Raw genomic sequence first — 26,207 nt, 5'->3', positions numbered from 1 at the left:
AGCTACTCTAAAAAATAACGGGACAAAGGAATAAAAGAAAAGAGATTTCAGACCCAAGAAGGAAGTATGAACAGATTACAACGTGTTCAACGAAAATGATCTCGGAAACTAACCCAACGGTTTCACTTGTCTTCTAGATTTTCTTACCGATAATTTTCTAAGTAAATTACATTCCATCAAAAACAAACAACCATCTACTTCTACTTGACAGTGTAAGTACGTACAACGTTCTTAAATGCGTTCTTCTTCAGCCATACTTTTTAACTCTCTTCTTTACCAATAAAGAAGGTGACCTACATGGACCCGCATGAAATTGCAGCAACCCCGTCGCCGAACGAGCGTTTACCCTCGTGAAAGAAACGCGCGTGTGCACAAACTCTTGAGCATCCATGCTCCACAGAATTTCCCTACGCTCGGCACACGCATCAAAAGTTTGATCCACTTTTCCAGCAAGACGTCCCAGACGAGTTGAGGAGGGTACTACCTCGCCGTGATCGTCGCAATTACCATAATCATTTTTCGTGCCTACGAAAAGTGACGTGTGTTTTTTCTGAACATCAACCAGCATAATACAAGTGGGTAGCATGCGGCATAATTACGCTAACAGAGTGACTCTCCTTTTTCAACCGCTTTACCACGATTCCTGGCCCCTGGCGCCGTCAACCAGTCGAGCACTCTGTATTTCTGCGCCCGCGAAACAGCATTTCCCTGCAGCTGCAGCCACGAAAGCCGACTGGCGCAGTTGCAGCTGCACAAGCAGCCTCGCGGCCGACCGCAATCCATGGCGAGCACGATTCACATGCCCTCGCTCGCTCGTTTATTTTCCAGTCACGTCGTGTAATTATTTCGTATAATTAAGCTCACGTGGTCTCTCGGTCTCAAAGGGAGAAAAAGGGTAGGACGGCGTAGCGAAAAGCCGTTCGAATCGAGCTTTTTTTTTACTACTGACCTAACACGAACGTCGGCGTCGACGGTGGTAATCTTGGAATTGGGTTATTCGGTCTTTTGGTCGAGATAAGGTTTGAGCGAGTGGCTTTCGTAATTTTCGATTGGAAGTAAATTAATAGCAGAAAGCTAGTAACGAAAGAAGTGTGCAATTTGTGCCAAGTAAAATTGGAATAAATATATTGCTGGTCATCTATTGATGTTTAATACACAAATTCAATGATTTCGATGCTTCTGTTTTCTAGATAGCTTAATACAAATCTGTTATTCTTTATTCGTAGCGTATTGATTCAATGATTCGAATAATTTCGAATGAGAAGGCTGATAGTTACACGGCACTGGGTTGACGATCAATCTTCCGTAAATCGCTCCAGCCGTGACGTTCTATTGCTAAACGATTATAAGAGGACACTTAGGTGCCATCGATTTGGCAGCGAAACGTAACATTCAGCAACTGCTATTTTTCTCCCACTGTCGTACATTATAGCTAATAGATCATACGAATTGAAAGGGAACATATCGTAGAGACAACTGATCTGGAATTCTCCTCTGAATAACTTCTTAATTGGGTTGCCAAATTTCGTGTCACAATTACGTTCATATTGTAAGAATTATATTCTTACGGCATTGCTAAAGCTTAAATTCTCGATATTTTTTCCAGCAATACATATTTAAACAAGACATTCTATACTTCATTATTGCCAATGATTCTATATTTATCGATTATCATAGTGCTTTATTCGATAGACTGATAGAGAATTGAGCAGAGTCGCCTAAATTTTCTAGAATTTTCTCGCGTTTACGTCCGTTCAGGTAACAGCTACATGCCTGGAACTGAGTGACTGACAGACGTGGAATAGGGAAAAAGTAATTATTCATCGGGCTCGAAAACGAACTGCCGTCGTAGCCTCGAAAGCTTTCGACCATTTGATATAACGTTGCCTATCCAAGATCTTGGCGACGCGACGACGTATGAAATTTCGTCGATTTTTCTCTTCGAAATACAACGTACCATCTTCGTGCGCAACACGTCCATAAACAAGTCAAGTTTGGACAATTTTCCAAGAATTGTAATTCAATTGCCTTTACACATACGGTACCGTTTTTAATTAAAAGACAATCTTCGGAAATTCATATTTCGAAGATTTTCGATAGTCCCATTTCTGGGATACTTATTTTACTCTTCTCTTACTTCGAAACCAATACTTTTGGATTCTACCCAACATTCTGCGATATTCCTTCTACCCAATCTTACTTCTGCAACTGCTTTTCTAATACTACTTGTTTGATAAAAATAAAATTGATTTCATCATTGCTCGCAGAAGCTACGTAGTCTCTTAAATTTGTACCATTGTGTGTGCACTGCCCCCGATATTCTGACAATGAGTAATAGTAATTTCTTGTTGATGGCACGCGTAAACACAAATACTATTTGTCTTTGATTCAGGAAAGACAAATTCTTCCACTTTTCTACGACTAATCCAGCTTACTGAAATAAATTAATGCTACGACAAAATCATATATTATAACGGTCACGATAGAAATGAAATTATTTATCTTGACACTGTTCTTACACGAATTGTATCGAATGACGAGTAGTATACCGAGTTCATGTATAAATTCATATTTAGAAGAAACGTGACCCGGTCTATTTTTATCCTGAATGACTCGTTTGATAGACATCGCATGGCGCACAATAAGCCACTAGTTTTATAGTTGCATTAAGGACGATTGAGATAACAATTTGCTTTAACGAAGAAACGCAAACGACATTTTTAACGTGTGACCCGCATTTTCGTTATAATCTGTCGCCTACCTATGCACAGGAAGCAGAAAATCCGATAAGCCAGTTAATTACTCGCAGTGAAACTTGTGTACGTCTAAGTTACTCAGGTTTATCATATATCTTACGCGGACACCCTATATTATAAAGGCACGAGATTGCTCAATCAAGCCTGGCCTCCGGGCAAATTGAAATCCAGTTATCGAGAAGCTGTTATGAAACTGTTGGAATGAATTTCCTAACATTAATTTCCGGAACAGGCCGATGGAACAGTGTTTTCTTTATTTCCTGTATAATCGAGCGACAGTAGGAATCGCACTACAATAAATGGAGAATACCGTTGAATGGAACTAAATCGTCGACAAAATTTATTAAACGTTCGAATTTTAATAGAATACGTTGAACGTCACAGTTTCGGAATTATCAACGACAATAACTTCATGGAACATATAATACGCGTAATTACTCCATATCGTTAACACGTGTATCGTTAAATGTGGAAATTTTGGAAAGTAATTAACCACCCTGTGAAATGACAATTAGTCTTTGTAAAACCGAATGTTTGTAAAATGAAACGTTCATCAAATTTCAGCATATTCATACTCATAAGCTGCTAAGAATTCTCATGTTTATTCACCAATGGGGCAATGTAAACTTGTTCCTGACAGAAACTAGAATTACAAAGAAACGAATTAATCATTGGTTAAAATAAGAGACAAACTGCTATGAAGCGCGATATGTGTACCGTAAGCTCTGTTACAATAAACTGTTACAATAAAGAGATAGCTTTCCAGTAATTTACGTAAACTATCAAAATCAATCGAAATCAAATCACGTTTTTCCTACAAATTCAAAGCGTCTTATCGTGCCTCTCTTTCTCTTCCAATAAATACAATTCGAATATTGCAAATGCCTCTTTATTGCTGCGACATTCAATTTTGAACACCAATGATACGGTGTAAACTCGTTCTTGACAAAGAGAGTTACAAAGGAACAAATTAGTCTTTGATTAAAATACGAAAACGATCAACTACGATGAGACGTAACACGAGTGTTCTAGGACCGAAACAAAAATGTTTCAAGGACGAGTAGCGTGACTATGACAGTTTTAACGACCTCTTCTCGTGGTAGAGGCATTAATGACGGTACGTTCATAAATGATCGAAGCGCATGCGGAGGTTTTGCCGATTCAGCTTCAGCTTTTGGCAGTAATTGAAATAAATGATATGGCATCCTCTGCTGAACGCCATAATGAACTTCCACGTTACGGGGGTTGACAGATGTCATAGCGACCTGCCGCTCGGTGCTCGCCTTCGTTAGCTTCCTACCTTCGAAAAGGTTTAATCTCGGTTCAAGTAGATTCTGATATTTGATCTCTGATTTCCGGGAAACTTCGCTCTCGATATTTCTTATCATCGACTCGATCGTGCACCGTTCAATGGATTCGATGACAAATATTATATGGCATTGGTATTTATTCATTTCTCAAGCACTGTTTGCCATGTTGTAGTAAATTACCATAACGGAGCAATACAAATAGTAAAAGTAGTAAATAATAAACAGCAGAAGCCATACAAAATCGTAATGTACGCAAAAGTTCAGTTTGCAAATATACATTAAGGAATATGTAGCAAGAAGCGCGCCGTTCTACGGTATATTTTTACGTATTTGCAACACGGGCAAGCATTTTTTAGGCCAGTTTACGATATTTATTTCATTCATACATAACACGTTTGATTTTATCATCTTAAATATTTGGAGTTCTTTTTAAATGCACAAGCTAATTTCACTTTTCGGGATTTTCAAAATTTTCACTTGGACACCATCAACGTTGTCCAAAAAGGAAAATAATATCACGTTGTTAATAAATGCGTTTTGTTCGCATAAAAAGACGTGCTCACGATTTTTGTACAACTACACAGTTTAATTAATTTTACGTTTACAATGCTCTGCAGGAAATTGATGTTCTAACTTTTCACGTGTAATTGTCAGCATGTCTGGGGAACCGAAAGCTTTGGAAAAGATCGATGCGTGACAACGTTATGATCGACTCGTGTGGCAGACAGGTATTTCCCACGCCTATATTGCTGCGAAATTACGTATTAGTTTACGTGCACACTTATGGGTAGCACAGCGTGTCAGCCACATAATTCCGATACATAACATAATCGATACGGCACTAATAGGTTCAAGAGTTAAGTGAGATCGAGTATATGAAACTAGTCCGGACCCTCTTTGACCAAATTCACGTGACGCTGGTTACGGCGTTGATTTCAATTAAAACTTTGATTTTGACGTAGCCGGGTTTGACGTAGCGTAGTTTCGAAGATTGCCTTTGCTAATTCAATTTCCCACGCATTATATGGGCCCCTGGACGCGCTCCCTGGTACAAATGGACGATCCATGGTGAGACACCATGATCTCACCTAAATCGACAACTTTTTCAATTCTAATTTTAACCTAGTTTCATCAGAGAATAAACTTTTTCAATCCAGAAAGTACACCGGCAAACTTTTCTTTCGTTTCAACAATTACGAAGAACGAAAAACAAGGATCGAACGAAATATACTTTGCCTTTAAATCCGGTTATATTCCAGGATAGAAGAATTCATATTACATAGCGTTTCAGTTGGAACCGAATTGTCTTCCTCATTTTTAATCGTATTAAGAAATGTTTCTTCCAACAATCGGATCGATTTCAATAAATGTTATGTTTAACAATTTCTATGCTATACGTACAAAAATTCATTTTCGCAACTGTTCGCACAGTAGCCATCGGTATAGCTAACCAGGCAGATGAAATCGTCTGCAGCGTTCCCACAAGTCCAACGAGTTTCCACTATTTCTTTCTTCATTCTCGAGATGCTCGTACCCTCGATTCGAATTTTTACGAGGCACACACACGAATCTACGCGATACACATCCGCGTTGCTTGCTCGCAGACACCAATCTTGAAGATTGTTTTCTCGCATAAGCATTGTCATTATCACGGTCGATGTTCACGAAGTTACATATTGATAGGTAAACACTGTGAGCATCCGTTTCCATTCGAGGATCTGCAAACTTTCGTGCCACGAAATTACCATTTCCATCGTGGAATTCAATGTATATAATTGAATTTAGCGTGCTTAAGTGGCAGGGAGAGAGCGTAATCTCGAGAAACACGCACCGGGTAGAGCGTTATAAGCTCGAGCCACCTACGACGTTGAACGATATACAAGCGATTATTATACCGGGATAGTAAATGGCGCGGTACGAGCGCAATATCTGTGAAATTTGTAGCATTTCCGCAACTCGTGGGTATAAGAAACTTCGCGTTCAACTGTGGAATCGTTTAGACAGTCGTATGTACTGGATATTACGTATATTACAGAAATCCGTTGTTACCTCGTATCTCTTTTACCAGTTACTAATTTGTACGTAAATTCATTTACTTTCTGAGTATTTCATTCTTTAACATTTTTAATTGCAAGCGAACTGTGTCAGTTAATATTCCACACACGCGATAAGATTTAAAATAACTTTTTCTTCCACGGTATTTCCTCTTTGAATTTATCCAGATTACGTTTTAATCCCCGTCTAACAGGAACTTCCTCGACTTCGTCACGATTGTTGAATATTTTACTTTGTAGTATGAAAATTAAGAGGCAAACGAAAAGAACGTTTACCATGTTACATATTATTACGTGATGCTATTACGTAAGATGCTGAACAAACAGTAATTAAAGAGTCAATTATTTAATTTACGCTCAAAAGAATTCTGTTCTCAAATCATGAAAAAATCACTATCACCGTTTAAACGCACTAAAATTTCTCCTAGTCGAAAGAACAAGGTAACACAACTCGAAACGAAGAGTAACAACAAAACCAGTTCGCAAACAACGACCGTACAAGCGAAGGGATGCGCGAGCTACACGTCCCCCGTGGATGTTACACGAAAGGTGTTTCTGTTCCACGGTAGAACAGAAACGTTAGGGTTTTCATTGAAACGTGGCGATGCCTGCGGGAGCTTACTGCCGCGGGATTACCAGAGACAGTTGAAAATCCGATCAAAACAAATGGACTGCGAAAATACTCTCCCTTCCTCCTGTTATTACCTCGTCTCCCTCTCTTCTCGTACCTTCACTCCTGGCGCATATAGTATCAGTCGTTTGCGCGGGAAGACTGTTACAAACCGACCTGGATAGCCTGGAGCTCGTGGATTTTCCCACAGAGAGGAGACAGCCGGGCGTAATTTGACCGATCGATACGAGGAATCGCTGATCGCCGAGTAATGAGCGACTCTGATTTCTTGTCCTCTATCTCTCAGGTCTCGTTCGTTTCACGTAGACGGACGATAGAATCGGTGGCTGGTTTTCATCTGGCAGGCTAACAAACACAAGGGGAATAGAAGAGCTCGTCTCGGGGGTAGTTTTGGGCAGCACCAAGCGTCGATTGCCACCGGGACGAAGGGAATCGAACCATTATCACGTAACAGACAGATTCGAGTTTGAAGCGTTCCCACGTGGAATTTAAAGCGAGCCGTGTTGTACGTGCCCCATTTTAAGGTTACTCTCTTGCTCAAGAGCTGACCTTGATGGACATCCAGACTTTGGAATTGGAGGAATTAGGGGAAAGATTCTTCGGGGTTTAATTCATATCGTATGAGACACGGTGGAACATACAATACGTATGTTTCTGTCGATTTTCTTATTTTAATGTTGCTTTACGATTAAACAGCGGGATTTTAATAAATCTATATCTAAACAGAAAGACTTTAATATAACAGAGTCACGAGTCTAACATAAGTCTTTCAAAAATAGACAAAATTGTGTACACATGAAGAGGCATATGTTTGACTCTAAAATCAATTAGAAAAGAAAAGAAGAATTTTAGTAACATGGGATCGACGACAACGTACCGACTTTTAAAAATGATTCCCTGTAAAAGATAGGAAATTTAACTTGTCGAGTCCTTCTAATCTTCGTACAGTAAAAAAGAAAAAATGAAGAATTGCTCCAGCTTCGCATTCCTAATTCCAAACGCAGGCTGAATAGAGCATCGCAAAGAGGAAAGAATCGGAGATTAACCTGGAAAAGTCATGATTAGAAGCACCGTCCATTCTTCAGCAGGTTGAAGATAAAGCCAATGGGATAAAACATCTAGTCGGAAACGAGAATTCCATGATACGTGGCGACTTGAAGCGAACGAGGACGTCGAATGACCGAAAATCGGCTCCATAAATCTTCTGAAATGCCGTGGCGAAATTATTTGCGGGACACGGAGGTGTCGTGGATGTAAATTGCCGCGCTTCGACTTCCTACTGGCGCCGGAAATCGTGATAACATCGATGTACCGGGGCCAGTGGTATAAAAATCGGTAGCTGCTTACGCCATCACGTGCGATCGTTCGCACGTACGACCGTTTTTATCCTCGCGTCCAAACTGAATTGTTCTCTCCTTCCACCAGCCCCCCAAAAATACGAAAAAAAAACAATAAAAATAAAACAGATAGAGACAGACACAGAGAAAGAGGGAGGGAAAGAGAGAGAAAGAGAGAGAGGCGAATAAAAAGAAAAATACAAAAAAACAAGCGCGTTCGTCGTCGAGGATATTCAGCCGTTTATCGTTTGGTTCGATGGCAACGACCGGTCGGATTCATTCCCTCTGGCTGAATACATTTCAAATATAATGGATACTGGATTATAGGTATATTTTCTCCGTGGGCCAAGCAAAGCCAAATGCGGGATTATTGTTTCATAACAGGCTTGGTGGATTTTTCCGGCCTTTGTTTTCCCTGTCGACGTTATTCGATGAAAATTGGGGTCACTTTTGAGGGTATCGCGCAACCACGCGACGTCCGCGGTAATATCGCGCGAAACATACTAATCGCGAACCGTTCGTTGTTTTTTTCCATTATCAAATTGGTCATGTTATCCACAGCTTAGTGTTGTGAACGTTCTATAAAGTATGAACAAATATCTTTGACCATTAATTAACCGAGTAACATTACCGATGAAAAACTACGAATGATATGTACGATGAGATGGCAGAGCAATGACTCGCTGTGTGTCATTTTTCTTTTTCTTTTTTTCACGTTTCAAATCGTGTGATTTTTGATTCCACGAAAATATACAGCTATTTGATAATGCGGAGAAATATTTCGACTACTGACAGTTCATTTTCCTATGCTTTTTCGCTGCTGCCGGTGACGGACGAGGTTTTTAATCGTGACGTCCATTGAAACGATGCAAATATGGAAATGATCTAGCGCGATGTAACGAGATATGACGTTACATCGGCAAAGAGAGGAGATACACATCTGCTTGCGCAGATACGCTCGATTTATGCAACGTTCGTAATCCATGAACTGCTGTAATATTTGTAATTGACATATTCGTAACGTTCACAATATGGACATGTTGTTTGGCGATGCGCCAATACTTTGGTATTTGCATGAAAAAAACATACGATATTCGGTTCAATTATATTTTATACTTCGGTTTACGTATGTGACCGTGTAGAAATATACCGGCAGTTGATTATCCTTGACACGATGTATTTTAATTGCGCAACTTTTTAGATAAATTAAACCACAATGATTTTCTTCTTCATAATTATCGTATAATATCATGACCCGATTAAATTAATTTTTGAAACAATACAACCACTACCTTTAAATGTTAAACTTTACACAATTATTTCATTGCACAACAAATTTTTCATTTTCGGATTCTTTAATTTCTGAATTATGAGGCAGATTAAGAAAGATTCTCCAAATTGATGAAAGGATTACCTATGCCAATACAAGCAGCGATGTTTAAAGAGTAAATGTATGTTGTGTACACCACAAATAATACAATATAATATTGTTTGAATAAATCATTAAACCATCATTAACTCGTAAACATTAATCAAATTCGTTCATCGTTCCTACAAATTGACTACAAATATTTCTGCACAATAACATACATTCAATACTTACGAACTCATCGATCAGCCAGAATCGTTGATCGACTAACGCGTCAAATAGGAATTGCGAGCCAAGAAAGTCCATTCAATATTTCCAGTAAATTTTTCAATTCATTTTCTTTCTGCGGCCATAAGTCATAAACCACTTTGCACCTGCAGCTCCTCGTCACCCCGTGCACGTATGTCCATGCGTCGCGCCCTATTGCGCCAGCACACGCAGTTACCACTACAATCATCAATCAGGGGAGCCCGTGGATCGATAAACTATCAGGAGCAGCCAGTAGGAAAATCCAACTATCAGGAGGTTGATCGAAAATAAAAAACAGACATCGCTCGTTATGGAAATATCGAGGTTTTGGCCGGGTCTTTCCCTTTTCATATGAGGAAGAAGCGACATCAAATACCAGAGATACCATGCAAAAATACCACCAACACGTAACACTTGGATAATAATAACGTTATATCCCATTTTAGACGTTCGACGCTCCCTGAAAGCCCTTTCATCCGTTCCACTCTATCTGTCTATCTATCTCTTGTTGAAGTTAAGATGACACCAACCTTCTGTTCATGCTATCCTATTCGAAGCGTCCCATTCGATCGTTCGAAGGGCTGAATCGTTGCGACGTCGCGGCGCACCCTCGCCGCTCGAGCACCCTGCGTGCTCAGTCAGAAGGGTAGCGACCGGCGGCTCGTTCTAGATAGTCCAGTTTACGTACAGTCATTCGTGCGAAGACAACGCAGAAAAGTATGATAAGTCGCGTGTCTAGTTTTTTTACATGCAAGTAATTTTAAAATCCAATATCTTACCAATCAATTACGTATTGACAAAACTTTTTAGTAGAAGGGACACTTGAAACAGTTGAGAAAATGTTATATAAAGATTCTCATTAAAACAGTTACGAAGAACCTTTTTATCTTTAATAACTGTCACGAAAAACTGAAATTTCCAACTATTATCCATTTCGATTATGGTTCCTATTTCAGTTCCCATATTGGTCCTGTAAACGTTGCTCTTCCGATTCTATATCGCTTTCGAAACGGTTCTAGAATCGATTCCTGTATCGACTTTTCCCTAATTGATATCACTGATTACTACAGCTGCAGATCACACTGTGTATGTGCATATTTTTGACAAAATTATTATAGACAATGGGGAAAAATTTGTGAATATGATTTATTTCTAACAAAGCGTTGAAATAAATAAACCAGGTACATATTTTTCACACTCTCAGTTAGGGACATCGGATGTCTGCGCAGATGGGGACATCTCTTCCCCACGGGCATAAAAGATTGTGGTATATATATGTACACACTTATATTCTTCGGATGCTTGAGCATATATTTATACGTATATGTGTAGAGCTATACGTATACAAGAAATTGTAACAGTTTTCAGGCCCCGTTTTGTGCTAAATGTTATTTTCGCACTGTAGTGATTAAATAACACGAGAATCAGAAAATCTACAAAATTACGCTCATCATATTTCCCCCTGTGATCTTCGTAGAAAAATTTAGAGTATTCAGACTACAGCTATTTTTCTGTGAATTTGTAAAAATTTGTGAGTTTCATTTTTGTGGTCGTTTCGAAAATTTAAACGCGATCTCGTTTCAGGTATTTTATTAAATTTTTGGCTCGAAAAATGCTGCCGTAATGTGGTACAGAGTCGTGTTACACGATTATCGAATTGGGAACATAAAAAATCGAAATAAAAGAACTATTGGTAGATGAAAGCAATACGCAGCACTGCACGTCACCATCGCGTTAATTTAAATTTTTATGAAGCCACTACCATGCCCGGCATCACGTTAATTTAAATTTTTCTGCCGAAATTGCAATCTTTCCGATCTTTCCATACGAGGTTCTTCGTTCAGGTCTTGGGCTTCGAGGATACGTACATATGGCTCAAAGACGGCAATGGTGGTCAGAAGAAAAGGGGTGGAGTTTGGTTAACAAAACCACTAAATTCAAGCAGCAAGGTAATAGATAGATTTTTTAGAATTTAATTGATTTTTTTAATAAGACATATGGATAAAACATGATTTTCTACTTGCGTTATATTATACTTTTTAGCCATTTATATATCTTTTCACGCTTTATTTCGATCGTTTTGATACAAGCTTTAATCCTAGTGATAGTTCCAGAGTTAAATTCTTTTTAAACTACGATATTAGGTTCTACCAATACGATTTTTCAATTTTGAAGATTATTTGGGCAGATCAGCAGAAAACGATCGAGCGACACAAGCGCGGTTACGTGCCATTATCTAGCTTCGACTCGGAGAAACCACTGATAAGGGAGAAGAGACTGGAGGTAGATCAGTATCATTTGAATAGCATCAAGGAGGACGATAAGGATTGGCAAGAATTTTGGCAGGAAAATCCTCAAGACTCTAGACTGATGTTCAATGACGAACTTTGGGATCAAGAGTGGTACCTGGTAATTAAACTCATTCAAAATATCCTTAAAAATTGCGTAAAAATTGGTTGAAAACGTAAGAAAAATAATTAAAAAAAGAAAGGAAGAAACACGTAGAAAGAAATCAATAATAAGTGAAATCAATAAAAAGGGATTGTTGGTAAAACATTTAGTGGATGACTTTGCTATCTGACGATAAGACAAGGCTTCCTTATCAACTGTTGCAGCAAGACACAAGATCGAACAATGCTCTCCCTAAGCTGGATTTGAACGTACTGTCCCTCTATCGACTGGGGGTAACTGGTCGAGGCGTGAGAATCGCAGTTTTGGACGATGGGTTGGAATATACCCACGACGATTTGCGAAATAACTACGTGAGTAACGAGAAACTTTGCTTCGAGCTACTCTTTTTAGCTCATAGATGACGAGAGGGACCATTTAAAATTGCACCCTGTAATTTTTTGGATATTTTCTATTTTTCTACTTCTATCAACGATTTTTAGCTTGTCAATTAATCTTATAATCAATTTATTGAATTAATGCTAGAATTCTGATATTAGTTACATTTTCTAGTTCATAGGCGACCGAGAGTGGACTTTTAAAATTGCATCCTTTGATTTGAAATTTTTAACCCTTTTTTTTTAATTCTTTTTTAATCCTGAATTTTTTAACTCTTAAAAGCTACCGTCAAAAGAAATCGTGTTAATTCCATCGTGATTGAAATTTCATCCGAGAGAGAGAGAGAGAGAGAGAGAGAGAAAGATAGAGGGAGAGAAAGAGAGAGAGAGAGAGTCTTTTTTTATTTTAGAAATCAATAATGTCTAACAGATGAAATTAAATAAAAAAGTGAAATTGAATTATCATCATCCAGTGTTAGATGAAAAATAGAAAATTTAATGTAAAACGATAATGTTAAGAAAAACTTCGCTCGAGGTGAAATTTAATCCAGGATAACCTTCCAGCGTTACAAGATTTCTATTTTTGCTCTTTCATCTACCAAGATCATTATGTAGTGGTTTACTAGTTAATTTTATGAATTTGCTGATCTAGGATCCTGATATTAGTTACGATGTAAACGAAGCTGACGATGATCCTTTGCCACGATACGAATTATCAGGTATGAATTATCAGATTAAATCGCTTATACGCTTAACTCCGATATACGTTTTCAGTGAATATATATTATACAGATTATCCTGAAGTAGTATTACAATCCTATCACGATAAATACAAAAGGTAGAAACGAAATTACAGCTTTTGGTTAAGCTCACATTCTTCTAACCATTTATTATAAAAACTAAATACGTGACTTTATATATCATATCGTAAGATTTACGCGATCAGCAAAGTTTATACCGGACTGAATGCCGTAACTTTATACGTCATATCACAAGATTTGCATCGCCAAGAAGGTTTATCAAGATTTACCAGGAACATAATATCTCTGCAGTAATCCTCCAATTTTCATACTTTAACCTTGCCCCCGTTTTATCAAACAAAAACGACTTAATACTCTAAGATCTCGTTTATCATAGAAACAAAGCATAGAAACTTAGTAAAATTATAACGATCAAAAAATACGATTTAATGAAGAATGACCTAGAGAAGACAGAAAGACTAGACATTCAAAGAAACATCCGTCTAATCAGCACAAATCACGTTTCCTATAAGAATTTTTCTTCTCGCGCGTAATTCCATCGAACATTACTTTTTCGCGCGTAACAATTATTCAACGCGTCCTCAGGAGTGAACGGTCATGGAACGAGATGCGCAGGGGAAATAGCAATGGAAGCTAACAATCGGAAATGCGGCGTGGGCATCGCTTTCGAGGCTTCAATCGGTGGCATCAAGTTGCTCGATGGTTTGGTAAACGATCGCGTTGAGGGAGAAGCGCTAGGATACAAACCGGAACTGGTGGACATTTACACGGCCTCGTGGGGCCCAGCCGACGATGGGAAAAGTCTAGAAGCTCCTGGCAGGCTGGCCAGCGAAGCTCTCGAACGTGGTATCGCTATGGCGAGTATAGGGAAAGGAGGAGAGGGATAAAGCGAATCGAAACTTAACTCTTTGAAACTGAACGTTTTCGTTTAATCATAGACGGATGAGTCGAGTTAGCGAACAGCAACGAGAGCTCGAGACGCTTTGTGTCACTCTCGGCATAGATCAAGAGTTTCTAATTACTTGGAACGTTAATTACCTTGAAACGAGAAAGTTGTATTAACGTCGTCATTATAACACGCCCACCAGGAAGAATATTTTCTTCGTCACCTGGCAAACTGGTGGAAACAATGAAAATTCATCATCATAAAAATCTTGCTTTTTCATCCGGACTAAAAAGTTTCCTGCAATTCTAATTAATTCTATATGAAAATATACGAGATACGCCATAAATGGGTGTCACGAAGCAGGTAGAAAATACACGGCGTGCTAGTGAACAATTAAATATTCATGTAGAATAGATCGTGCGAAAGGTCGAGAAGCATAGGCCTCGATGCATATTTATGTCGTGGCTGGATATTTATCAAACGATTCCTCGTGATAACGTCATTTTATCTGATTCGCGTAAAAATATCGTTTTCAAGCTGGATAAAGATAATAACGCATGTAGTACGCGGCTTCTTAAAGTTATTGATTTGACACGATTATTCAGGGCAGAGGCGGCAGAGGTAGTATTTACGTGTGGGCTTCCGGGAATGGGGGCTTGAGATCGGACGACTGCGGATGTGACGGATACGTAGGAAGCATTTATACCATCGCTGTGGGATCTGCTAGTCAAACTGGAAGATTTCCATGGTACGGTGAAAGCTGTCCCGCAACGTTGGCCACCACGTATAGCAGTGGCGCTTATCACGATCAAATGATAGTAAGCGATATTGTCCCTCTCTCATTTTCTATCACAATTGAAACTTGATAACTTGAAAATCTATATGAGGCAACTGATCAACTTCACTTTCTATCAATTGCTTAATTTCATTATACAAATACACAATTGACGTTCAATTCTCAAGAAAGAAATGACTTACTTCTATAAAATCATTGATCGCAAGAAGATGATACAGTTAATTCCAAAGATAATATGATATGATTATAAGTAGACAAATGATGAATAATAGTGTTAATAAATATAAATACGATAGTGTCATTTTCGCTTTGGGAACCAGAGAAAGGATCGAAAAGGAAAATCGATAAATGAATAATAAAATTATTTTAAAAATGGTAATTAATTAATTTCTAAACCTCTAAAAATTGAATTCGTTCTTCTTTGAGCACCTACAATTCGGAAAATATTGATCGTGAAAACCTCGTAAGATGCGTCTTCAGTGGTTTCTGTGTGTTAACCATTCATAAACTCAACAAACTCGATAAAACAAGATCTTTATAATTTAAAGATTTTAGACGTCCTTTTTGGCTTTGAAATGTTCGAAATTGAATCGTTTGAAATTTTGGATTATGTTAGAATGAATGAAAATACTACTAGGGCCATTCCTTGCAGCTAATGGAATAATTTAACGAACTGTCTTTTTATGCTTTCAGGCGACAACAGACTTAAGAAACACCTGCACCACGGGTCATACTGGCACTTCCGCGTCCGCTCCATTAGCTGCAGGAATCCTGGCCTTAGCTTTACAAGTGAAGTACGAGCTCGTTAGTTTCCTTTTTTCTCGGACTCACTGAAATATCTGTTCTATTTAGAGGCGGGTTGGGGCCATCGCATTTGCAGGAAAAATCGTTAAATGCATTAGCGCGACTATGGTTGAATCTCGTTAAGATTCAAGTAACTTCGACCACAATCCTTAAATGGGTCTGCAGAATTGAATATTTGTATGAAGTAGAACATGTATTAGCACCAAGGAGGTCGCGTTACTAAAAATTCCGTCACAGCATGGAGAGGTAGAGTGTAGCAGATTTATATCAAGCAGATATTGGTCATTTCTGCTTGAACCTTAGAATCAGCAGACTAAATATTTCCTTCGTTGCGTTCATTTTTTCATTTCCTTCTCTCGTTTCTTCCTTTATTCCTCTCTTTTTGCTATTTTATTTATTTCCTTTCCTTCTTTTATTCTTTTCCCAATTTCCTTTTCTTTCTTATGCCTCTCTTCTGTATATCTATATTTAATTAATATATATGTGAAATACATAATACGCTATCAGCAAAGTTAAAACGAAAGGCAGGAGGAAAGAAAAGTTCCTTTCCGTATTCGATATTTATTCACCACAGATTCCCCTAATCTCTTTTTCATTTATGAAAACGTTGTTACCGGAAATCTGTGGCTCCGACGAGGAAACGCTCGTAGCATAAATCCATCCATGCGAAATTAACATAATACGGGACTCGATTAAAAACTTATCGTTATCTCGACCGTCAAGAAAATTTCAAACAAACCACGTGTTCGTTTCGTCTATGAAACTACGAAACTTGCCGGCATCAACGTTTCCCAAGGGTTGTTTTAAGCAGTTCAGAAAAACACTTTGGGCTATTTTCTTGTCTTGGACCGATCTAACTTGTTCGAATCAGATTACGAAATATTCCATCATTCACACGCTATAAGTACTTCTTCGAAACATAGTTGCAACCATCAGAATAATTTATGTATTGTCCTTGAAGCAAAGATTTAACCTGGAGGGACGTGCAGCATCTCATCGTTTGGACGTCAGAATATAATCCACTCAGGTATGTTTAATATTATATTAAATTGTAACATGTATTTGTAACATGTATTCTTTAGAGACAAACAATTTTAAAATCGGATACGTAATCAGTTAATTCCATATCACCAAAATTGCGATTTTATTTGATTTTGAGTCTAAACATATATTTCCTTTTTATAATTTAAAAATGTAGCTTGCATTAATACTAACCTAGTAAGAAACATTAAAATAGTGATGATATAAAAATACGAGTTAACTTAATGACCGTATCTCTGGCTGGATCTGGTTCTTTTCACTTTTAGCCATTTCATATCAAAATATATCCTTTTTAGTCATGCAGTGACATTAAAGTAAAAAAAAAATTAACAAAAACGTACTTATCATACTTTTCCCTGTGCTCTTCACTTGCCTCGTCTTCTCCGTTTGCAGAGATAGAAACGGAACGAATTTATATTCCAATCCGACATATCAAAATTTCCAAAACCTTAAATTTCCATTGTTCAGAAACGACCCATATCTGAATAATCTAATCGATATTCTTAGAAACTAGGAACCTTTCTCTTTGATTCCTTTTCTTATTCATGTCGATATCACTTTCTGTATTCGAGATACCATCGGTTGAAGAGAAACGTAATTTTTAATGCAACGCTATCGCTGTCCTTGTCACACACCCGAAGTTCTCACTCGCACCATCGCCATGACCTATCCCACTGGCGCGCCACGTGCTCTGGTCAGTGACAGGCGCTAATGCGGTTTTTCGTTAATACTACTTACGTCGTACATATTTCCGGGAGAAAATGTAGGTCAACGTTATTTGGGCATGCCATTCATGACCCTTTACGTTTTCATTCTAAGTTTGATGTTTTATATTTTCGAAATGGTCAAGCTATCGATTTGAAACATCACTGTAAAAGATATACTTTTTTCTACTTATGAAGTATGTTAAATTCATCATTTTTGGGATATCGTAAATCAAAGTGACGAGCATGCAGTGTACATAAATGGTGTCATAAAATTCTCGAACCCGGTATAAAAAACATGAACACATCCAATAAGAAATTATCATATTCTATGTTCTATTCTGTTTCTTTGAAACACGATTTCGATGTAATACATACTTGAACATTTTTTTCAAAATATTTGATATAATTGCTTGAAAATATTATTGAAATTATTCATATAAAACGCTGTTTACGACGCGCGTTTACATTTTTATCTTTATGTTATTTTGATATGCTTTCCCCTTAACAGTAGTTTTCAGTTTTTGATACGGTGTAAAGTTAATCTGTATGATACCAATTTTTCACGAGTGTCCTCTTTTAAACAGATATATTATTATGCAGACTTCAAGTGTAACGATACATAAAAGCTTGGATTACAAAATAAGATTGAATCAGTATTCACAAATAGCTAGTTTGCCATACTGTCAGAGAATTAAAACCACTAGAACGCCAGTCCTAGCTCCAGTTCGCGAATTTTATCGGAACACCGTTTAACGATAATTGTGATCCATTTTAATTAACAGCACTACATTTATATCCATCGAAATGCTTATCCAATTTCAAGCAGATCGCGGTGTCGCTATCTGGACGTATCATGGTTGGATTATTCGGGGAAAATATCTCGCCGAATTTCCCAGGTTATGAAAAAAACTTTGTCGCGATATATGAAGCCCAAGTCGATCTCGTTTTTCTCCTTGGGCACCGCGAACCGTCGGTGGATTGAAGCATTGTGTCATTCTTATTCGTTCCGCGACGGGGAGGAAATGTAGGTCGTGCTGTTTCAACGAGAAACGATAATTGCAGTGAAACGAACAGGAAGCAGAGATCGTTTCTTTCTTCACTAAAGACAAATGCCACGGCTTCTGTGCTGTAACGCGCACCTGATCAACAGTCAGGGTCAAGATGTGCTTGCACCATTCGAGCTTTCCTTTTTATACATAATGAGCTATATAATAAATTAGTTCATAATAATAACTGTGATATTATTCTGATTTTATCCCGCTCGACGATAAACGAGATAGACACATTATTTTGACACGAAAAAATAAATAGAGGGCTAAAATGATGCCAAAAAAATATACACGTAGGTTTGGATTTATTAAGAATGTTCTTCATGTCGAGAATTTCATGTCAAGAACTTCATTCACGTCGTTCAAAGAGCTGGTGCGATACGTCGAATTCAGTGACCTGATTGCGCGATTGTATCGGGCTCTCAGCGAAATGCGACCAACAATGCCTTATTCTGTATCGATGTTGCTTAAATAAAATCGTTTGTCGGCTAAATCGATGTTTGTTAAAGTCATAGATTATCGATCATTGCATGCATTTTATAAAAAATCAAATTTTTATGGACATGGTTAAGGCTTTTATCTATCTCTGAATATTATGATTTACTATGGATAGAACTTGGAATCTACTATGGGTATCTTGATCGCTTTTGCGAATTAAGTATATTTCCGTCTGTAAAATAATCCTCAGAAAATTTTAATCTAAAAACACCAAAATTCCGGAAGCAATTTAGAAACGAATATTGGATTTTTGAAAGGAAGAAAAGGAAATAGAATTACCGGCGAGTGTTTCCCTAGCAAAATGGAGGTTCTTTGCCGCGTGTAAAAAGGGATTACACCAACCTACGTCGGAAACCGTATCATTTTACGTTGGCCGTTCTTTCTTTCGCGCTGGCAGACCCATTAATTGCATCAACTTTCAGGGAGAATCCAGGCTGGTTCAGAAACTCTGCTGGACTTTGGTTCAACTCACGTTTCGGATTTGGACTTATGAACGCGCACGCATTAGTCTCGGCCAGTTACAACTGGACTACTGTACCGGACAAAACCATCTGTAAAGTGGAATTCGCTAAAGCGTAAGTAGAATTACTAGAAAATTTCGTTCTTAACTTTCATCGCTTACAAAAATAATTGTATTTATCATATAGGAGTATTTCAGCGATTCAACATTTTCTTCATATTCGAAAGGAAATTAGCACGAATTCAAACATATATTAAACCATATCTCGTATTAAAATGTGTCTGCGTAAAATTACGGTTACAAATTAGTCAAATTTACAGAATGTGACACAGATATCTACGTGTTCGTTAATCGATAATGTGTACGTGTTCCGTTGTAGCTGAACGGGCTACATGCAAATACTACGCAAGCGTACGTAGAACGTAGCACACAGGGTCCATTTAGATTACCACGGTTAAAACGTAATTCTGTACGCTGTTTTGAACATCGTGAACCTTGAATACTAAAACAAGCTTCCCAGCTTGCGAACCTGGTATTTCCACCCACTATTGCGCCAACTTTTACATGCATTACATCTCGACTTCGACTAAATTCATGAAAATTTAATCACTCTTCCATTACTAATCGATGCCCTTTAGTTAGTTAATCCGGTGATATATTAATCATAGATTTAGAAGTTAACGAACACAAAAATTTAGTTCTCGATTTAATCCTGACGAAACTTTAAATCTAATTAAAATTAATTCTAGAGAGATTCATAAATAAGAAAATTGTTATGTCAAAGAACAGGAACGAGTTACTCGTCGTCCTCGGTTTCATGAAAGGAAGTTATACTTTTATCATTTTATCCAGTTGAAGAATATTAAAAGATGCTTGTTTCCTCGGGGAATGCAGGACGTGTACTTCTCTCAGGTAGAAAACAGAGACACGAATTACGTCGCAAGCAATTCCATGGAATCAGAGCTTGAGCTGATACTCAGGTTGTGTCCTTGGTCCTTTAAAAAGCGCAGCAAAGCCCGGTGACTTTTTACGTCGTTAAATTCAACATACGAGAAAGTGCTCTTCACTCATTCGTTGCTGCACCGTAAGGGAAGCATAGTCGAAAAAGTGGAACGTCTCGAGGACTTCTCGTACATTCCTCACCCGTCAGTTTACTGTTTCTTCAGATAAGAAGTAGCCCCGTCTCCTCCTTTCAACTAAACATGTTCCGACACACTACAGAGTGCAGTCAACATTTTTTGCAAATTTCCAATCTAACATTTTCGTGTCACATTTCTTCTAAAAAAGTATTCTACTGAAATTTCAACGTCAACAACTTCCTTATCCTAAAATATTTGTGGCTGTTGTTTCAACAACATTGTAACTTAATTATCAAATGAAAATTAGAATATTCCGATAGCTCGTCGAAGCGACTAACGTTTTCAAACCATTGCACTTCCTTTGCAAAATTCCGCTGGAATATCAATATAAAAAATTCTCTTATTCTCAAATATTTACGATTATTATTTAACTATCTCATATTTGACTCTATTTTTACAATAATTATCAAATGAAATTTAAAACGTAATCGACTCTCGAAACGCTCTTAATAGTCCAGACTGACATATTCATTGCTCTTTATTTACTTTCAGAAAGAGTTCCACTGGAATTTCCATAATTTTCTCGTTCTGCGATATGTAAAACTGTACATTTAATTAATATCTCATGTAATTATCAAATGACGTTTAAAGTCTTATAACTATCGAGATAGAACGTGCTTCGGTTTTGACAATCGATATTCCAGGAAGCTTCAACATGTTCTATTGACAAGACACGGATGTATCCGGAAGCAACCCACAATTTACTCTCACACATATAAGAAAATATTCCGTTTGGCTTAGAATCGACAAGGAGTTGGCTTATGGAAATACCAGGCGGTTACGATTCGAGACGGAGAACGAGTGTCGATCGGAAGGAAACGAGATTACGTTTTTGGAACACGTGGAAATCGAGGTCACCCTCGAGTACAGTCTTCGTGGTGCACTTCAGATGTATCTGACTGCGCCCTCAGGTATGCACTTTTCATTTGTGTCAACTTAACTCGTCTCTGATATTTGTGTATATGCTATGAAACACTCGACAGTAGGAGATAAAAAAATTTATCCAAGAAAATAATCGCTTCGAATATATAGAGATAGAGGTATATGAATATCTAGTACAATTCGAATAGATTGTGAATATTATTCTTGTTACAGTATTTTCAAAATTATAGTCGAGGAATATTTTCCCATTGTCAAACGTTTCCCTGTTCCCATAGCTGGAACGAAATACTCTGCTTAATCTTTAAGCATCAACATAGACAGTGAACATTCCGTCTCCAATAACATCGTAATATTATTTTTTAATCATAAACAATAATTTTCCTACTCTTCGTCGAACATTAACTAACGATGAAATATTTAATTTCATCTGCTTGATTTTATACAGCGCGCAATGTATATGTACATGTTCCTATGGTAAATGTATTATCTTCCGCAACTTTAATTGAAATTGATACCATCAAGCAAGAATTGGTTTCAAATTTTACCAGTATAATTATGACAGTCGTATCTCGTTACAGTGCTAACGAAATTTCAAAATATTTCGTGTAGGACAGTACGGTACAATACATACAAATATTCTCTGATAACTGTACAAATACTTACAACGTACAATTACAATAATTTAGAAGTGTGCCAATACTTATACACGATAATGTAACTATAAAAAGGCCCTTTATTGATACAATGCCTCGACGATTTTCAATAATGCATCCGCGCTGACCCGAGGTTTCTGTTCAAAGGCTTTAAGGATGAAGTGACGCGTAAAACTCTCGTATGCACTGGAAAGATGCGTTTGAATGTAGATTGAAATGTCTGTTTCGGTCTGTTGCGTATTTATCGCCGCGTAACACAGCTTTTACGGCGTTTGCGGCGTATGACGAGAGAAAAATGCTCGCGAAGATTCGCGAGAAATAAGATTTTTACAGTGTACACACTTGCAATCGAGGTACACGTCGCATCTCGAGATCGATTTCGTGTCGTGAACTACCGTTTCCAACCGGAGGAACAGTCAGGAGTGTAGATTTATGGTCGTGGTACAACCTTTTACTTTCTAAAGAGAAATTTAGCGAAAAATCTTCTACTTTCAACCTTTTCGACCCTTGAACTTTCAAAGGTTCTACGTGCAGGCGAGTATTGTGAGAGATGCATTATTCTTTTGCACTTAGCAAGCACTTTCATGATATCTCTTTCTATCAGTTCTAAATAATTAAAGCCGGAATTTTCATAAGAAAAAATTATATGTTTCTTGCGTATATATCATATAAAATGTTTATAAAATAAAAAATAAATAATAAAAAATAAATTTTTGTCATCTATACATATACATTTATATCAGATTGTTGAAACGATTCAGAATAGGAATGCACCTCTATCATTCGAAATATATTCTAATTGAAAAATTGTGAAACTTCTTTATAAGATAAAATATTCTATGAATTTGTTGTTGAAAAAATCAAAATAGCTGCTGACTGCCTGAGTTTCTATTATCATGCTCGTATCTTTAATGTTTGATTTATTTCCAGATGTAATATTTAAACTGCCGATCATAGAAGACTAGTTGAATAAGATCAAGCTATTCGATATCGATTCGTCATTAATAATTTTTATCTTCTGTAGTATAACCGCACCGCTTAGCAAGTCAAATATACATAAGTTGAACACGCGAGAAACCGAGTGAAATTGGTATATTCGAAACGGTGAATAAAGAGTTTATTTCACAAGTTACGATACGAGTGTAACACGTGCGTTGTGTATAAAATAAATTTCTATTTATCAAGTAATCAAGTTTCTAACACCTTATGCGTTTTGGAAAGAACATTACTAGTATGAGCACAGGTAATATGACGTAAAAACGAGATATAGCAAATGATTCCACCGTAGCAGAACTGAATCGTGCTGATGAATTATTAATTTTTTTATCGAATAAAGATGAAACGCCTCTTCGTTTTGTTTTACATTTTCCGGAAAATTTATAACAGCAGCATATGCTCTGCGTTCGACGTGCGATCCTCGTCATCGCTTGATTTTAACTACGTACTCCATAAAGGACTTTCGAAAAGATACCCCGCGATTAACAGGTTAAATAATCGCACATACCATGATATAAAAGCTCACAAAGAATAACATTTATAATTATTATTTTTCTCTGCATTTCAATTTACGCAACTGATTTGCATCGCTTCTAGGTAATCGATATTTATCGATAATAGTTGTTTATTTATTGTGAATTTGTCCGTTACGACCAATATACGTAACGCTTCTATAATGTCACACAAAATGTAATGCCAAGAGTGGAATAAACTTGTCATACAATCTAATGAAATTAATTCTTTTCGCATGGTCTCAAGGGACACGGGTACAGATACTAAAGCCAAGAAAATTGGACGATTCAACTGCGGGTTTCGAGAAGTGGAAATTTATGTCTGTGGCGTCATGGGGTGAGGACCCACGTGGCAGCTGGTTTCTAGACATTCTCGACGAGGTAAATCATCATAAAAAAAAAAGAAAAAAGAGAAAAGAGAACATTTCCTATTAACCTGACAAAGTTACAATTTCTTCCCCATTGAGTAACAACGAATGGGATTTTCAATTGAGTGGAACCTGTATATATGTACTGTATATATGTATATATGTATTCACATCTCAACAGATCGGACCAAAAGAGAATAACGGCACGATAGAAACGTTTACGCTGGTTTTACATGGGACCAGAAAAATGCCAGAATACCGAAAAAATGGGCCACGAATTTATAACCAGGACTACAATCGAATGCAAAACATAGTAAGTATTATAGAATTTATCGGTCTTTCAATGAATTGTAAACGTGCTGTGTGCTCCTGCCTAATATTTTTTACATTTTACATAAAAAATGTACGTGTACATTTGTCACAGAACGAGGATCAATCATCTACGTTCAAAAAGAAGCTGGGATTACTCATGCAAGAGACAAACGATATCTATGAAAAAGAATGGTTGGAGTTTTTGTGAATATAAATTCTCCGACGAATTAAATTGCCCTGTATTGTGCGCCAACGAAAATACAATATCCGTTTGAATAAAAATAACAAAAATAATAAAAATCGATATACGTATATACCTAAGAATCTTTCGAATCTCAATTCGTTCAATTTCGTTTCCATATTATCTACATCTTTTATATTGGCTTAATCTATTATTTTTACATTATCTTCATATTATCTTATTCTTCTATTCTCATACCTTTATATTATTTTATTATATTAAAATCGACCTCTCGTATCACTGAACGAAAATAATTGATAACACAAAAGCAATTAACAGATGATTACGATACAAACAGAATTGTAAAAGAGGCTACATTTTCTAGCAACTTGGCTCAAACGGATCTACTATTTCCCTTTTCAAAGGAAAATAGATTAGAAGAAGTCGCATTAACTTAATTAATAATTTGATTTAATTAATTTTTAGCAAGCACAAAGCTCTTTATTGTCGACGAGTAGTACACTCAAATTCCATTTTCTGTGCAAATGTCTCGCTGTTATGACATACGGAGAATTTTAGTGTGCAAGTTTTCCTTATTCCATACATCCACTGTACCTAACGTCTTTGTGGTGACTTCCAACTATATCCTGCAGTCGCGAAATTCTAGAAGGCGACTTTAGCGTCAGGGGACTCTGTACTTTACGATGAATTAACATTCACAATCCTCCTGAAAACCTTCATCGTCTTCAAGTCCCAGCAGGATTTCTCAGTAGTATGTCAAACATTTAAGATTTACTGAAATAACTCACAGTTATAATCCAAGAAATTACTGAAAGCTTCTGTTTAATTTAAAAAGTGGGCAGTATTTTTATATTTCTTTTAGCAAGTTCTTTTATTTTTTGCACTTCTATGTTTCTCCATTCCCGTATTTTATATTTGTGTAAGGATTTCCATATTTTTATATTCTTACGTTTCTTTTTTCCTTCTAACAATTTTCCTGTCTGGAATGAAAATATTACAAAAAGTTCCAAATTCTCACTCTTTGAATATTTTTGATAATAGACAAAATTGACGAAAAAATTAAATATATTACAGCTTGAAATTTACTTGTCACAACATTTTCATTTGCTACGTAAGGGTCAAACGTAGATTTACTCGTTTGGAAGTATTCCTAACTCTTCAATGGCACCTTTTTGGAAGGATATTATTACTTGGTTCATGGCAGCTGGATGAAGAGTAAGGAAAAAGTATTTAAGACATCGTGGAACACATCTTAAATAGAACGTGACCGAGTTCGGATATTCTTTCTCCTCTCGAGTAATGAAATGTCTTAAAATTCGTTCCTCTCTAAACGAGCTTTGATAGTTCTACGAAAGTGTCGCTGTGCTTAAATGCCGTGTTACGAGGAACATAAATTCTTTATACGTACATGAATACCAGCACACTCTCTACAATTGATCTATATAGATGGCGATATTCATTCTGAGAATTTTAATAAAACAATCAGAAAATTCGATGAAGAATTTCTTTTAATCTTCGTAAAGTTCTTTCAATCGTCTCACTCGTCAATCATTTATATTAAATGCCTCCGTGTATAAATTATCAAAGAATAATAAGTATAATGAAAAACATGCCAATACAAATATCAAAATCGGTTGAAAAAGTGATTG

The 26,207-nt window shown here is 37.1% G+C and overlaps 1 protein-coding gene across 1 annotated transcript in view; it reads left to right on the top strand.

Annotated features, from left to right (window-relative positions):
• LOC126872612 (neuroendocrine convertase 1-like) overlaps window positions 1–24,607 on the top strand; it is a 29,399-nt gene extending 4,792 nt beyond the window's left edge. Inside the window, exons 3-15 of the mRNA XM_050632718.1 lie at window positions 11,551–11,655; window positions 11,882–12,115; window positions 12,322–12,468; window positions 13,145–13,211; window positions 13,839–14,110; window positions 14,745–14,957; window positions 15,629–15,729; window positions 16,701–16,766; window positions 19,457–19,609; window positions 21,375–21,544; window positions 23,924–24,057; window positions 24,226–24,357; window positions 24,469–24,607. Of these exons, the coding sequence (XP_050488675.1) occupies window positions 11,551–11,655; window positions 11,882–12,115; window positions 12,322–12,468; window positions 13,145–13,211; window positions 13,839–14,110; window positions 14,745–14,957; window positions 15,629–15,729; window positions 16,701–16,766; window positions 19,457–19,609; window positions 21,375–21,544; window positions 23,924–24,057; window positions 24,226–24,357; window positions 24,469–24,564 (1,890 nt within the window). The 3' untranslated portion in view covers window positions 24,565–24,607. The remainder of the gene's footprint in view (window positions 1–11,550; window positions 11,656–11,881; window positions 12,116–12,321; window positions 12,469–13,144; window positions 13,212–13,838; window positions 14,111–14,744; window positions 14,958–15,628; window positions 15,730–16,700; window positions 16,767–19,456; window positions 19,610–21,374; window positions 21,545–23,923; window positions 24,058–24,225; window positions 24,358–24,468) is intronic.
• Window positions 24,608–26,207: the final 1,600 nt, after the last annotated feature.

Source organism: Bombus huntii, chromosome 13 (assembly GCF_024542735.1).
Source record: "Bombus huntii isolate Logan2020A chromosome 13, iyBomHunt1.1, whole genome shotgun sequence".
NCBI classification, from domain to species: domain Eukaryota; kingdom Metazoa; phylum Arthropoda; class Insecta; order Hymenoptera; family Apidae; genus Bombus; species Bombus huntii.
The sequence above is the reverse complement of the archived record's forward strand: the minus strand, read 5'-3'. Positions and strand labels throughout refer to the sequence as shown.